This window comes from Mobula hypostoma, chromosome 6, assembly GCF_963921235.1.
Source record: "Mobula hypostoma chromosome 6, sMobHyp1.1, whole genome shotgun sequence".
Taxonomy (NCBI): domain Eukaryota; kingdom Metazoa; phylum Chordata; class Chondrichthyes; order Myliobatiformes; family Myliobatidae; genus Mobula; species Mobula hypostoma.
The window spans coordinates 110,767,880-110,783,243 of NC_086102.1; the positions used below are offsets into that span (position 1 = coordinate 110,767,880).

The window sequence follows — 15,364 nt, forward strand, 5'->3', positions numbered from 1 at the left end:
AGGAGGGAGAGTATCAGATTTTTGGATCATTGTGCTCTCTTCCAGGGAAGAGACGGTTTGCACACGAACTGGAGGGGGACTAATATCCCAGTGGGAATGTTTCCCAGTGCTGCACGGGGAGGGTTTGGATTTAAACTGGAGTTGCAGGGACTGGGAACCAGAGTTTCAGGACAGATAGTGGGGAGGCTGCGGAGACAGAAGTTGTTAAGACTGCAGACAAAGTCAGAATTCAAGAGGTTAAGCACAATGTGACTAATGTCCTGAGCTGTATATATTTCAATGCAAGAATTAGCGTAGGAAAGGCAAATGAGCTCAGGGCATGGATCAACACATGGAATCATTATGTTGTAGCCATTAGTGAGACTTGGTTGCAGGAGGGGCAGGACTGGCAGCTCAATATTCTGGGTTCCGCTATTTTAGACACGACAGAGTGGGAGGGATTAAAGAGGGAGGGGTAGTGTTACTAGTCAGGGAAAATGTCACTACAATGCTCAGTCAGGACCAGACTGGAAAACTCATCTAGTGAGGCTTTATGGGTGGAACTGAGGAATAAGAAAGGTATGACCACGTTAATGAGGGTATATTATAGACCGCCCAAAAGGATTTAGACTAACAAATTTGGAGAGAGAGCACCACATATTGACTGGAACTCCCATACTGTAAAAGAACGAGATGGGATAGAGTTTGTCGTATGCGTCCTGGTAAGTTTCCTTAATCAGTACATAGAAGTCCCAGTAAGAGAGTGTGCAAAACTTGATCTACTCTTCAGGAATGAGACAGGTCAGCTGACAGAAAAGTTTGTGCAGGAGAACACGTTGCATCTAGTGATCATAATGCCATTAGTTTCAAAGTAAACATGGAAAAAGATAGGTCTGGTCCACAGGTTGAGATTCTAAATTGGATAAAGGCCAATTCTGATGGTATCAGAAAACATCTGGCAACTGTGAATTGGGACAGGCTGTTTTCTAGCGAAAAAATGGAGGTGCATAGCAGGTTTGGGCAGGATGGAATAAATAAGATGCTTGAGGAGTATAAGAAACACAAGAGGACACTTAAGAAAGAAAATAGGAGGGCTAAAAGAAGGCAAGAGGTTGCTCTAGCGGACAAGGTGAAGGAGAATCCTAAGGGATTCCACAGATATGTTAAGAACAAAAGGATTGCAAGGGACAAAATTAGACCTCTGGAAGATCAGAATGGTAATCCATGCATGGAGCCAAATGAGATGGGGGAGATCTTAAATGGATTTTTTGCATTTGTATTTATTCGGGAGATGGACACAAAGTCTATAGAAGTGAGGCAAAGCAGTAGTAAGTTCATGAACCCTGTACAGATTACAGAGGTGGAGGAGTTTACTGTCTTGATACAATTTAAGGTGGATAAATCCTCAGGGCTTGATAAGGTGTTCCTGTGGGAGGCAAGTTCAGAAATTGCTGGGGCCCTCGCAGAGATAGTTAGATCATCCTTAGCCACAGGTGAGGTTCTAGAGGATTGGAGGATAGCCAATGTTGTTCCACTCTTTAATAAAAGCTCTAAAAATAAATCAGGAAATTATAGGCCGGTGAACCTTACATTAGTACTGGGAAAGTTATTGGAAGGTGTTCCAAGGGACCGGCTATATGAGAATTTGGATAGATAGATAGTCAGCATGGCATTGTGCGTGGTAGGTTGTGTCTATCCAATCATAGAGATTTTTGAGGAAGGCTGATGAAGGCAAGGCAGTGGATGTTGTCTACATGGACTTTAGCAAGACATTTAACAAGCTCCTGCATGGGAGGTTGGTCAGGAAGGTTCAGTTGCTCGGCATACAAGATGAGGCATAAATTGGATTAGACATCGGCTTTGTGGGAGAAGCCAGAGGATGGTTGTAGACGGCTGCCCCTCTGACTGGAGCCTGTGACTAGTGGAGTGTTACAGGGATCGGTGCTGGGTCCATTGTCATTTGTCATCTATATCAATGATCTGGATGATAATGTGGTTAACTGGATCAGCAAATTTGCAGATGACACCAAAATTGGGGGTGTAGTAGACAATGAGGCAAACTATCAGAGCATACAGCAGGATCTGGACCAGCTGGAAAAGTGGGCTTAAAAATGGCAGATGGAAGTTAATGCAGACAAGTGTTGCATTTTGGTTGGACCAACCCTAGGGTAGATCTCACGCGGTGAACGGTAGGGCACTGAGGAGTGCGATAGAACTCAGCAATCTGGGAATACAGGTTGATAATTCACTGAAAGTGGTGTTACAGGTGGATAGGATTGTAAAAAAGCTTTTGGTACATTGGTCTTCAAAAATCAATGCATTCAGTTCAGGAGATGGGATGTTTTGTTGAAGTTGTATGAGATGTTGGTGAGGCCTAATTTGGAGTATTGCGTGCAATTTCGGTCACCTACCTACAGAAAAGATATAAATTAGATTGAAAGAGTACAGAGAAAATTCACAAGGATGTTGCTGGGTCTGGAGGACCTGAGTTATAAGGAAAGTTTGAATAGGTTAGGAATTTATTCCTTAGAACATAGAAGATTGAGGAAGATTTGATAGAGGTGTGCAAAATTATGAGGGGTATAGATAGGGTAAGTGAAAGCAGGCTTTTTCCACTGAGATTGCAACTAAAGGTCATGGGTTAAGTTTGAAAGGTGAAAAGTTTAAGGAAATATGAATGGAAACTTCTTCACTCAGAAGGCATTGAGAGTGTGGAAGGAGCTGCCGGCACAAGTAGTGCATGCGAGCTTGATTTCAACATTTAAGGGAATGTTTGGATAGGTTCATTGATGGCAGGGGTATGGAGGGCTACAGTCTGGGTGCAGGTCGATGGGAGTAGGTAGTTTAAATGGTTCGGCATGGTCTGGACGGGCTGAACGGCCTGTTTCTGTGCTGTGATATTCTATGACTTTGTTACAAGAATAAACATTGAACAAGAGAGAGCTGAGAGAACAAAGAACTGACAAAGGGAAAAGCAGTTGTGTTCATCTCATACTCAGACTAGAGATAATAAAAATCCCAGTGAAGACAATTAACCCATAGTACAGCCAGATTCAAGTAATGTGATACCGGCTACTGAAAAGTAAGGAGTTTTTAGAAAAACACAGAAGGAACTGTGTCATAGCATTGGAAAATTCACTGAACAATTGCACATATATTGGTGATCATATAAAAAAACACAAACATAGGAAACTAGAGTACAAGAAAAAACAACAAATCTACACTCAATCCAACAATATTTGGCACTGGAGAGCATCCAAAGGAGGTTCACGAGAATGATCTGGGGAATGAAAGGGTTAACGATAAGGGGGTTATCTCATTGCAACATGTCAAATATTGAAAAGCCTAAATAGAATGGATATGGCGAGAGTGGGAGAGACTAGGACTAGAGGGCACAGCCTCAGAATACAAAGATGTTGCTCTAGAACAGAGATGAGGAGAAATTTCTTCAGCAAGAGGGTGGTGAATCTGTGGAATTTATTGCCACAGACGGCTGTGGAGGCCAAGTCATTGGGCATATTTAAAGCATAGGTTGAAAATTTCTTGATTAGTAAGGGCATCAAAGGTTTGAGGAGAAGGCAGGAGAATGGGTTTAGGAGGCGTAATAAATCAGCCATAATGGAATGGTGGAGCAGTCTCAATGGGCTGAATGGCCTCATTCTGCTCCTATGTCTTATGGTTCATCTATACTTCCAACATGATAAATGACTTCCTACCATCGTCCTCTGCCTCCTTCCACCAATCCAACTTAGTATCCATTCGGCTAGCCCACCCTGGACCCAATGTGAACTCAAATTCTCGACAAACCTGCCGCCTGGGAGTTTGTCAGAAGCCTTGCTAAAGTCCATGTAGGTAGTCAGAGACAAAGTCGTTTATTGTCAGATGCACAAGTCCTTGAGTGCACAGATACCTGCAGCTACACCACAGGCACAGGCATGAGATAAGCAGCATTCACAAGAATGGCATAGTGTTGCAGTTAGCACAGCACTTTACAGTGTTGTTGCTCGGTTCCCGTCACTCCCCACAAGGAGCTAGTTTGTTCTCCCCATGACCGAGTGGGTTTCCTCCAAAAGGGTCAGTGAGTTGTGGGCATGTGCGTGGGTGGCAGAAGCCTGGCGATACTTGTGGGCTGCCCCCACCTCACCCTTGGACTGTGTTGGGCACTGAAGCAAAAACAACACACTTCACTGTACGTTCCATGTACATGTGACAAACACATCGAATCTGACCACTTTGCATTAACATGGACTTTATTTGTCCTGATTGTGCTCTTTATTGTAAACATCGTGCACAGTTTAAAGATAATGATTGTCAAGGTCTTTGGGATGTGGTGGAAGAAATCCACGGGGACATGGTGAGAACCTGCAGACTCCTCTCAAACAGCAGCGGGGATTGAACCTGAGTTGCTGGTGCTATGAAGCATTGCGTACCATGCTACCGTGCCACCCCTATGATCAAAGTGGCCACAGTGTTGTTAAACTATGGTGTAGGTGGATAACATCGACTGCTATGTCCTGAATGTTCCTCTTCGTCACCTCTTCAAAACACCCCATCACATATGTGAGACATGATCTCTCATGCACAAAGCCATGCTGTCTGTCTGTATCAGACCTCGCGTTATAGCAATGTGACAGCTGGGCATGGTGACTCCCTACAGCAGGTTCTCACCCTCCGCTCCCAGTTCCCAATCTCACCTGAGGAGCTCGACTGTCCTCTCCTTCAGCGACACCACCATCTCCTTGAGGACCCGGCTTTCCTCCTCTCTGCTCTTTGCATCTTCCTGTGCCTCCTTCAGCAGCCCCCTCAGTTCCTCCTCAGCCACCTTGGCTCTGTGAATAGACATGGGAAGGTAAATGCCTTCAGTACAGATCAGACAAACCCTTCTCTTCCTGACAGAGTACAGGGTTAATGGCAGGATTCTTAGCAGTGTGGAGGAACAGGGGAACCTTGGAGTCCACGCTTATAGTTCTCTCAGATTTGCCACGCAAGTTGTTAGGGTGGTTAAGAAGGCGTATGTTGTGTTGGCCTTGTGGGGTTTGATTTCAAGAGCCGTGAGGTAATGTTTCAGCTGTATAAAACTCTGGTTTGACCACACTTGGAGTATTGTGTTCAGTTCTGATCACCTCATTATAGGAAGGATGTGGAAGCTTTAGAGAGTGTGCAGAGGAGATTCATTGGGATGCTTCCTAGATTAGAGAGCATGTCTTATGAGGAAAAGTTGAGTGAGCTGTGGCTTTTCTCTCCAGACCGAAGGAGGATGAAAAATAACTTGGTCTATGCCTCTTATCATATAAAATGAAAAGAGGCATAGACAGAGTGAGCATCAGTGACGGGTTAGGACATGGTCACGATCTGTTAAAGGCTCCTGTAAGCAAGTGGTCTCCATTGTACAGTTGATGTACGTGTGACTAGAATCTGGAATGACCACTGCTGTGCTTTGTGTACTGTGCTTGTGGTGTGCTGTTTACTGTATGTCTATGTGTAGTCTGCACTCTGTATGTGTGAGTGTGCGTGTGTATATGTGTGTCTGCGAGTGTCTTTCTGCATGAACTGTGTGTGCGAGTGTTTGTGTGTACTGTGTCTGTCTGTTTACCTGTCTGTATGTACGTGTGTGTGTGTGTGTGTGTGTGTGTGTGTGTGTGTGTGTGTGTGTGAAGCGTCTAGTGTAGTAGTGTATAGTGCTTGTAGTTAGTGCATGCTGCATGCTGCACAGTGCTCTCTGCTTGCAGCTATTGCTGCTGGTTAGCCCTCTTAATAGAGGGTGAAAAGCGGAGCAGAGTGTGTAAGCCTCCTCCTGCCAGTACAGAGCCTCTCCAACACCAAGACTCCTGCAGTGCCTCCTCGGGGCTACACACAGAAACTGGGTATCTTACGGTCCTAGGCTAAACTACAGGGGATCTCAAAGCAGCAGTGGGCCCCAGAGTCGTGGCATGCGGGCTCACCACTGCGTGGACACGCCGTGGCGCCCATCAACCACTGTCCCAGCTGTGGGCAAATAGCCCCACTGCCTTGTGGCAAGTCTGTTGAGACAAGGCTAAGGGAGCACACCCTGACAGAAAAGCAATGCAGTGGCAGTGCGCAGTAGGTGGGCCTTAACAGACCAAGGACCTGGCAGCCTCCTGCAGCCAAGATGTGGGACCGGTTGTCCTGGGATCAGCCTTGTCACCGGGATTTACCTCATCATGGTGAAGATAGTGCTACTGGGACTGGCGCACCCCCTGTGGCACTTTAAAATCTTCCTTGCGCAGGTCTCCACCTCTGACCACGGTGAACAATACCATGGAGAAGGGTTCCATGTGTGTGTGTGAGTGTGCATATGTCTACATGAGTGTTTGCATGAGTGTATGTCTCTGTATGTGTGTCTGTGTGTGTGTGTCTGTGTTTGCATGAGTGTATGTCTGTGTGTGTGTCTGCGTGTGTGTATTTGTGTTTGCGTGTGTGTCTGCATGTGTGTGTGGCAGTGTGTGTGTGTGAGTGTGAGTGTGTGTGAGTGTCTGCTGTAAGTAAGTATGTGTGTGTGTGTGTGTGTGTGTGTACACACTGCGTGTGGTACAGTGAGTGGTGCTGACTTTCCTTACTGTGCCAGTGATGCCACCAATAAGTTCACTTCAGCATCCCGGGAGCTCATCTTCTCCTCCATGACCCCGGTCCCATCCATTCGGGAATTACAGTCGTTCTGGCAAAGGAGACAAAAAGGAGGTATTCACCTGGAATTGAACACATCTCACCTGATGCACGGTCAGCCCCGTCCCTGAGCACACTGACTCCCACTCAGACAGGTCATCCCCTAACGAGGACCACTGTTCGTGGTGGCTCTGGCCAGCAAGCGTCTGATGGATGTGTTACTGAACTGGAAGGAGTGCAGAGAAGCTTAGCGATAATGGATGACACAAAATTAGGATGTGTTGTTAATAGTGAAGAAAGTTACATAGTTTACAGGGGACTCTGGTAAGTTAGAGATGTGCATTGAGGGGCGGAAAATGGATTTCAATACACATACGTGTGACGTGATGCATTTTAGAAAGTCAGACTTTGGTGTGTGTGGTGTGTTGGCCTTCATTAGACAGTGGATTGAGATTAAGAGCCTCGAGGTAACGTTGCAGCTCCTGGTTAAACTATGCTTGAAATATTATGTTCAGTTCTGGTCGCCTCATTACAGGAAGGATGTGGAAGATTGCAGGGTGTTGTCTGAATTAGAGAGCATGTCTTATGAGGATAAGTTGAGTGAGCTAGGGCTTTTCTCTTTAGTGAGGCTGCACTTAGAGACTTTTTCCAGTTCTGGCCACCAATTGTAGCAAAGGCGCAGTTAAAATGGAAAGAGTGCAGGAGGGGTTTACAGTGGTGTTTCCTGAGGACAGGTTAGATCTTTACTCCTTGGGGCATAGGAGGATGGGGTGTGACCTGATAGAGGCTTATAAGTCAAAAGAGGTGGGTGGTAACAGTCTTTTACCCAAGGAAAGTGAATCAAAAACTAGAAGGCAGAGGTTTAAGCAGACTCTTAAATGCCTCCACCATATTTGGCTCCACCAGCACTCCTGGCAGCCTGTTCTAGGCATCCACTACTCACTGTGGACAAAACTTGTCCCATACACCTCCTTTAAACTTTCCCCCTAGTTTTTAAAAATATATATCCTCCAATTTTGACATTTCCACCTTGGGAAGAGGTACCGTCTGTCCGCTCTATCTATGCCTCTCATAATCTTATAAACCTCTATCAGATCTCCTCTCAGTCTCCACTGCTCCAGAGAAAACAACCCAAGTTTGTCCAATCCCCACCCATAGCTCATACCCTCTAGTCCAGGCAGCATCCTGTGAATCTCTTCTGCACCCCCGCCAGAGCCTCCACATCCTTCATGTAATGTGATGACCAGAGCTGCACACCATGGTCCAGGTGCGGTCCGTTCAAAGGTTTGTACATAAATAGTGGATTTATACTTAGAAAATATTTATAGTATACCTACACTTTGCAACATGATGATGCAGGAAAGGACGCTGAGGTAAAGAGGCATAAGACCATAAGACATGGGAGCAGAATTAGCTCATTAAGCCTGCTCTACCAATCCTTCATGGCTGATTAATTATCCCTCTCAACCCCATTTTCCTTCCTTCTCCCTGTAACCTCCGATGCCCCCTACTCGTCACGAACCTATCACCCTTCTCTTTAAGTACACCCAATGACCTGGCCTCCACAGCCGTCTATGGCACTGAATTCCACAGATTCACCACCCACTAACTGAAGAAATTTCTCCTTATCTCTGTTCTAAGTGGATATCCTTGTATTCTGGGGTTGGTTACTCTAGTCCTAGGCTCCCCCACTAAAGGCAAAATCATTCTTATGTCCGCTCTGTCTAGGCCTGTCAATACACAGTAGGTTTCAATGCAATGCCTCTCATTCTTCTAAACTCCAGTGAGTACAGTCCCAGAGCTATCAAACACTCCTTGTACGTTAGGAGCAGCCATTATTTTGACAAAGAGCTGTTTTGAATGGTAGCCCCCCCACCAACGATCCCTCCTTAAGTCACATGGCCTGGTGATGTTTCATGGTGTCTTCACTCCTTCACGTCCCCTCATTCCTAACTTCACTTTCCACCCATTCTCTCACCTCTCTTCTTTCCCTCTCACTTCACAGACCCATCATATCCTCTCACACATGCCCTCTCAATCCTGCAGATGACAGTCAGTGAATGAAGAGGGTGGGGCACTGAGTCTGGGTGTGCAATGTTGTCCGGGGGAAGAGGCAGAAATTGGAGAGGACGGTGATCTGGGGGAATGCACACAACAAACACAAAATGCTGGAGGAATTCAGCAGGCCAGGCAGCATCTAGGAAAGAGTACACTCGATGTTTTGGGCCGAGACCCTTTGGCAGGACCGGAGAGAAAAAGCTGACGAGTAGCTTTAAAAGGTGGTGGGAGTGGAGAGAGAAACACAAGGTGATAGGTGAAACCAGAAGAGGGAGGGAGATGAGGTAACGAGCTGGGAGGTGGATTGGTGAAAGAGACAGATGGCTACGGGAGAAAGTTTTGGCCCGAAACGTCAACTGTACTCTATTCCTTGATCCTGCCTGGCCTGCTGAGTTCCTCCAGCATTTTGTGTGTGTTGCTCAGATTTGCAGCAGCTGCAGATTTTCTCTGGGGGATCTGGGATCGCACATCCTGGAGATGTGGGTGGGGTACAGAGGGAGGAAGCTCTACTGCAGCTATGCCTGAGGGTGGTGTGGCAGTGTAATGGTTGGTGCAGTTGCTTTCTCAGTGCCAGTGGGTTCAGTTCCTGCCGCTCCCTGTTAGGAGTTTATACGTTCTCCCCGTGACCGCACGGGTTTCATCTGACTGCTCCGGTATCCTCTCACACTCCAAAGCCCTTAGCAGGCCAGGCAGCAGGGTCAGGGTTAGTAAGTTGTGGGCATGTTACGTTGCCACCAGAAGTATGGCGATACTTGCAGGCTGCCCCCAGCGCATCCTTGGACCGTGTCGGTTGTTGACGCGTTTCATATTTTGATGTTTCGATGAACATGTGGCAGATGAAGCTAATCTTTATCATATCACAGCTTCTCTACCACCCCCCATCACTCTCCACCCACATGGATTCTCCTCGCAGTTCCCCTCCAGTCCCCACTCTCTCACCTGCCTGCTACACTCCCCTCTCACCTGGATCCACCCATCACCTGCCAGCTCTTGCTCCATCCTTTCTCCCTCCTTTTTAAACTAGTTCTGTAGAAGGGAAGGGTTAGATTGATCTTGGAGAGGGTTAGAAGCTTGGCACAACACTGAGAACTGAAAGGCCTGTACCATGCTGTACTGTTCTGTGTTCTCTGTCCTACCTCCCTCTCTCTTTCAGTCCTGATGAAGGGTCTTGACTGAAAAGTTGATGATCCATTCCCCCACCCGCAACATGGCCATTTCCTGACTGTTGTTTGAAGTGGAGGAATGGAAAATAAGAGCAGGAGTTGAGGCCGTTCAGCCCATTTGGGACCGTTCCTCCACTTTATGGCTGATCATTCACTTCCCTGATGAAGGATCTCACCATGGAAGCTGCCTGACCCGCTAAATTCCTTCAGCGGTTTGTTAGCTGCTTGCAGACCTGGGATCTTGTTGTCCTGAGCTGTGTCAGCCTGCCATCTCTACGCTGGCATCGTGAGTAACAATGGTCCCCTGTGAGTACATGGGTCAGCCTGCCATCCCTGTGCTGGGACTGTGAGTGACAATGGTCCCCTGTGAGTACTTGTGTCAGCCTGCCACCCCTACGCTGGCATCGTGAGTGACAATGGTCCCCCTGTTTGCCCCGCTGTACTTACGTGGAGGGTGGACACACTCTCCTCCTCCTCCTGCGGGGTACACAGCAGTTGTGCCACAGCTGGCAGCATCCACCCAGCCATGTCCTCCTCTCGCCTCTGCCCTGCCTCGGCATCCGCTTGCTCCAGCGTCTGGGCACACAACTCTGCCGCGGCCCGGGCCTCCTGCAGCTCTCCCTGCAACGTCCTGTTTTCCAGCTCCAGCCGACCAACAGTGTCCCTCAGCTGCAGGAGGTCCTCCTCCAGGGTCTGGACCTGCTTCTCCAGATCCACTGTCTGGCACTCCATGGCCTCCCTCTCGGCTCTGAGGCTCTCAATTCTCTCCTCCATGGTCCAAACCGCTTGTCTGTGCCTGTTCTCCAGTTCTTCCATTTGTCTCTCAAATTGGGCAGATCTGTCCGGGGTGGAAAGCTGGGAGAAGGGCTTTCTCATTCCAACATGCTGCTGGTGGTCAGATGTACATTCTGGTTTCCTCTGGGTGGGTCCTCCCTCCAGGACAGCTTCCTGTAAACTGTACTCCACTTTGGTATCCTCGTCCTGAGGTGTCTCCTCCTCTGCAGGAATCTCTGCTTGGTCTTCTGATTCAGCAGCCCCATTCTCCATGCCTATCTGCTCGGCTGTTAACAGGTGCAATTGGGCAAGAGCTTCTGCTAGTTTGATATCAATATTGGGCCTCTCTTCACGCTCTATTTTCAGAATTATCTCCTCAAGTTTCCCCTTCAGGATGTTCAGACTCTGATCGTTCTTTGCCGTAATGTTTGTGGTCTCCCCGCGGCTCAGTTCGCCTGCTCTGTATCGCACCAGCTGCTGATCCAGCTCGGAAATCTTCTCCTGGGCTTGTTGGTTCGCTGGCTTCATTGCAGCGAGGGAGTACGAGAGTGGGGCCTCCTCCCGTGCCAGGTCCTCCCTCTCCACCTGCTGCTCGTCCAGCGCCTCGCTCTCCGTTTGGACCCCCCTCATCTCTCTCTCCAGATTCTCACCAGCCTCCCGTGGACACCTATCGGGAGGCGGGGTGCTGTCCTGGGGCCGAAGTTTGGAGCCTTGGAGTCTGCTGACCTCAGACTGAAGGGCAACGACAGACATCTCCAGCTCTCTGACCTGCTGCTGGCTCTGATGGTATTTGTCCTCCAGTGACTTGTTGAGTGACTCCAGGCACTGAAGCTTGCTCTGAAGATTCTCCATCTCTGCTGACTCTGGTACCTTCCCACTCCAGCCGAAGCTCAGCTCTGACTCCTCAGAGTCACAGTGGTGATCCGGCTCAGTCTCACCGCACACCTCTCGCTGCCCGCCAAGCTCCACCTTCAGCCCTTCTCCCTCCTCCACGTCGACTTGTTCAGCCGCAGCCAGCTTCTCCATCCTCAGGAGGGTCACCTCCTGCTCCTTTGAGGCCAGGGCTTGCCTCAGTCCGTCAAGCATACTGTCCATTTCCTCGACGGTCTCATTCAAGAACCTGTTACTGTCCTCCAGCCTCCTCAGCCTCTCTGCACTTTCCTCCTGCGCATCCCAGGCCGCGATCTCTTGCTGGTGGTTGGAGCACCCTTCCGCCTTAGTATTTGTCATCTCTTGGAGAAGCTCCTGCAGTTCCTTAATGACGTGCTCCTTTTCCTGTAGTGCCTTCCTGAGTTCCTCCATTACTTGCCGTTCTGCTTGCTTGCTGAGTTCACCTTCCCTGTCCTTGCCCACAGCTAAGGTAGTTAGGTCTCCTTGGCCCTCTCTTGGACCACCAAGATGGTTTCCCTCTGACGCTTGCCCTGGGGAATCGGACCCTGGGTGCACCCCTGCAGCCCTTGCCTCACACCGGTACCCTGGTGCATCATGGTCACACTGTGGAAGTTGCTCTGGGCTTGACGCAGATTCTGCTGTTTTCAGGGTTAATATTTGGCCTCCTGGTGGACGATTGTCAATGTCTGAGGTACTGGCTGTTTCGGCTTCTCCAGACACTACCCCTCCGACATTGGCTTTCCTGGACTCTTTTGCCCCTTCAGTCACCTCAGCTGGGTCATGACCTGTTTTCTTGGACAGCTCCTGAGGGGAAGCAAATGTGATAGGTAAGAGTCCCCATGAGGTTTACAGGGATGATAGAAAAATGGAGGGCTACGTAGGAGTGAAGGGTTAGATTGACCTTGGAGTAGGTTAAAGTGTTAGTACAACATTGTGGGCTGAAAGGCCTGTACTGTTCTATGTTATATGTTCATGAGATCCCTCAATCTGGACAAGTGGGAGGTGTTGTACTTCTAGTAGTTCAAACACAAGGTGACAGTACAGAGTAAATGACAGGACTCCTAACACACAGATGTAGTTATACTGTAATCCGATCACAAACAGAGAAAATCTGCAGGTGCTGGAAATCCAAACAACACATACACAATGCTGGAGCAACTCAGCAGGCCAGGTAGCATCTATGGAAAAAAGTACAGTTGACATTTCGGGCTGAGACCCTTCGGCAGGACTTGTTGCCTAGTTATACTGTACAAGACATTGGCGAGGCTGAGCAAAGCACACAAAATGGTGGAGGAACTCAACAGGTCAGGCAGCATCTATAGAAATGAATTTACAGCTGACATTTTCGGTTGAGACTTTTCATAAGGACTCAAACGCTCAGTTCCTGGAGAAGGGTCTCAGCCCGATCTGTCAACTGTTTATTAATTTCTGTGGGTGCTCCCTGACCTGCTGAGTTCCTTCAACATTTTGTGTGTGTTGCTCTGGATTTCCAGCATCTGCAGAATCTCTTGTTTATGCTTGGTGAGGTTGCACTTGGAGCATTGTGTACAATTTAACTCTGTGTCTCACCCTGGGAGTGTGTGATGGGATGATGTGGAAGGAGCTTCACTCTGTGTCTGACCCTCAGAGTGTGTGATGGGGTGGTACAGAGGAAACTTCCCTCTGTGACTAACTCCAGGAGTATGTGAAGAGATGGTGTAGAGGGAGCTTCACTCTGTGTCTGACCCTGGGAGTGTGTGATGGGACAGTGTAGAGGGAGCTTCACTCTGTGACTGACCCTGGGAGTGTGTGATGGGATGGTGTAGAGGGAGCTTCACTCTGTGTCTGAGCCTGGGAGTGTGTGATGGGATGGTGTAGAGGGAGCTTCACTCTGTGTCTGATCCTGGGAGTGTGTGATGAGACAGGGTAGAGGGAGATTCACTCTGTGACTGACCCTGGGAGTGTGTGATGGGACGGTGTAGATGGAGCTTCACTCTGTGTCTGACCCTGGGAGTGTGTGATGGGACGGTGTAGAGGGAGCTTCACTCTGTGTCTGACCCTGGGAGTGTGTGATGGGACGGTGTAGAGGGAGCTTCACTCTGTGTCTGACCTGTAGTGATCATTATGAACTAGGAGTTTAAACTTAGACTCTACCTCACTCAGCTATCAAAGACATCGAGGTGGAAGTCATTTTGAGGCTGTACTGTACCTGTAAGAAGCTGTTCCACGGAACTCTCCTCAATATTCTTGTGAAAGTTTTAAATTTACTGTAGGAAGAGAATTGGGAGAATATGTGACATGGGTTTTATATTAATGACACATATGTTAAATGTTAATTTAACAGCAATTGAATTCTTCTTTCGATCCAAAATATTTTGTGGCACTTAAAGCCAGAATACCCTTCCAAGCCTCTTCACTAACACTAACCTGTTAAAATAAAACAAATAATAAAAAAAAGGGAGGAATGGCAGAGTAGTGGTTAGCACAAAACTCTACAGTGCCAGGCAGCAATCGATGATCAGGGTGTGATTCCCGCCACTGTCTGTAAGGAATTTGTATGTTTTCCCCATGACTGCTTGGGTTTCCCCCACGTTCCAAAGACTTACGGCTTATGGTTAGCAAGTTGTGGACATGCCATGTTGGCACCGGGATGCGAGGCAAAACTTGTGGGCTGCCTGATACATTCTACTCTATGTACCAATGTTTCAATGTCAAATAAAAGCAATCTCCTTAATTTACCTCCTCCACTCTGCTGCTCAGTGTTGATGCTGCGTCCCCGAACGTACTTTGTATGGGGCAGACACACTCACCACCTTAGCCCAACTACAGAGACGGAGGGCAGTGGTTACCGGGTCTTACTTGGCTGTAGATCTGTGACTGTAGACTGTACCAGTGATTTGTACCAGGACTCCTGCTGTGTTTTATTATGGAAGATCAAATATAAATGGATAATACACTATTACTGATTGTTATTGAGCAGAGGAATCTTGGGGTCCAAGCCCATTGCTCACTGAAAGTGACAACGCTGGTTGACAGGGTGGTTCAGAAGGCATATGGCATGTTTGCCTTCAGTGATTGAACTCATGAGCTGAGTTGAGATCATGAGTCATGAACTTATGTCGCAGCTTTATAAAACTCTGGTGAGACAGCATCTGAGGCATTGCATTCAAGTCTGGTTGCTCTGTTATAAGAAGGATGTGGAGGGGGCGTACGAGAGGTTTACCAGGATCGTGTGCTATTATGAGAGGTTGGACAAATTTGGGTTGTTTTCTCTGGAGGGGTGGAGGCTGAGGCAAGCTCTGACAGATTATGTAAGGCATAGATAGAGCAGACAGACAGCCACGTTCAAAGTGGCGAAGTACTAGAGTCCATCTGTTTAAGGTGAATCAGAATCAGGTTTATTATCACCGGCACGTGACGTGAAAGTTATTAACTTAGCAGCAGCAGTACAATGCAATACATATTATAGAAGAAAAAATACACAAAATAAAATAAATTATTAGGAGGGAGGGAGGTGAAGATGGTGGTGCGAGTGTTTCATAACCAGGGCATTATAGAGCTGCAACATCACTTCATGGCTCTTGAACTCAGTTCTCTGGCTAATGAGGGCCAACACACCTTCCTATGCACCCTATCAACTTGTGTGACAACTTTGAGGGATCTATGGACATGGACCCCAAGATCGCCTCTGTTTCTCCAAACGGAAAGGAATCCTGCCATTAACCTTGCACCCTGCCTTCAAATTCGAACCTTCCATAATATGGTGGAATTCTTCATTAACATGGAGAGTGACGTAGTTAATTCAGAAACAAAGGTTCTGAACTTAAAGAGGGGTAACTTTGAAGGTATGAGACATGAATTAGCTAAGATAGACTGGCAAATGACACTTCAAGGAT

The 15,364-nt window shown here is 47.8% G+C and overlaps 1 protein-coding gene across 3 annotated transcripts in view; it reads right to left on the reverse strand.

The window, feature by feature from the left end:
• The window catches only part of LOC134348299 (FYVE and coiled-coil domain-containing protein 1-like), a 76,876-nt gene that overhangs the window by 12,245 nt on the left and 49,267 nt on the right, over positions 1-15,364 (reverse strand). For all 3 annotated transcript variants that reach the window (XM_063051458.1, XM_063051457.1, XM_063051456.1), the window contains exons 8-11: positions 13,678-13,735; positions 10,272-12,293; positions 6,558-6,655; positions 4,674-4,808 (exon numbers count right to left, since the gene is read on the reverse strand). In XM_063051458.1, coding sequence (XP_062907528.1) covers positions 4,674-4,808; positions 6,558-6,655; positions 10,272-12,293; positions 13,678-13,735 — 2,313 coding nt within the window. The remainder of the gene's footprint in view (positions 1-4,673; positions 4,809-6,557; positions 6,656-10,271; positions 12,294-13,677; positions 13,736-15,364) is intronic.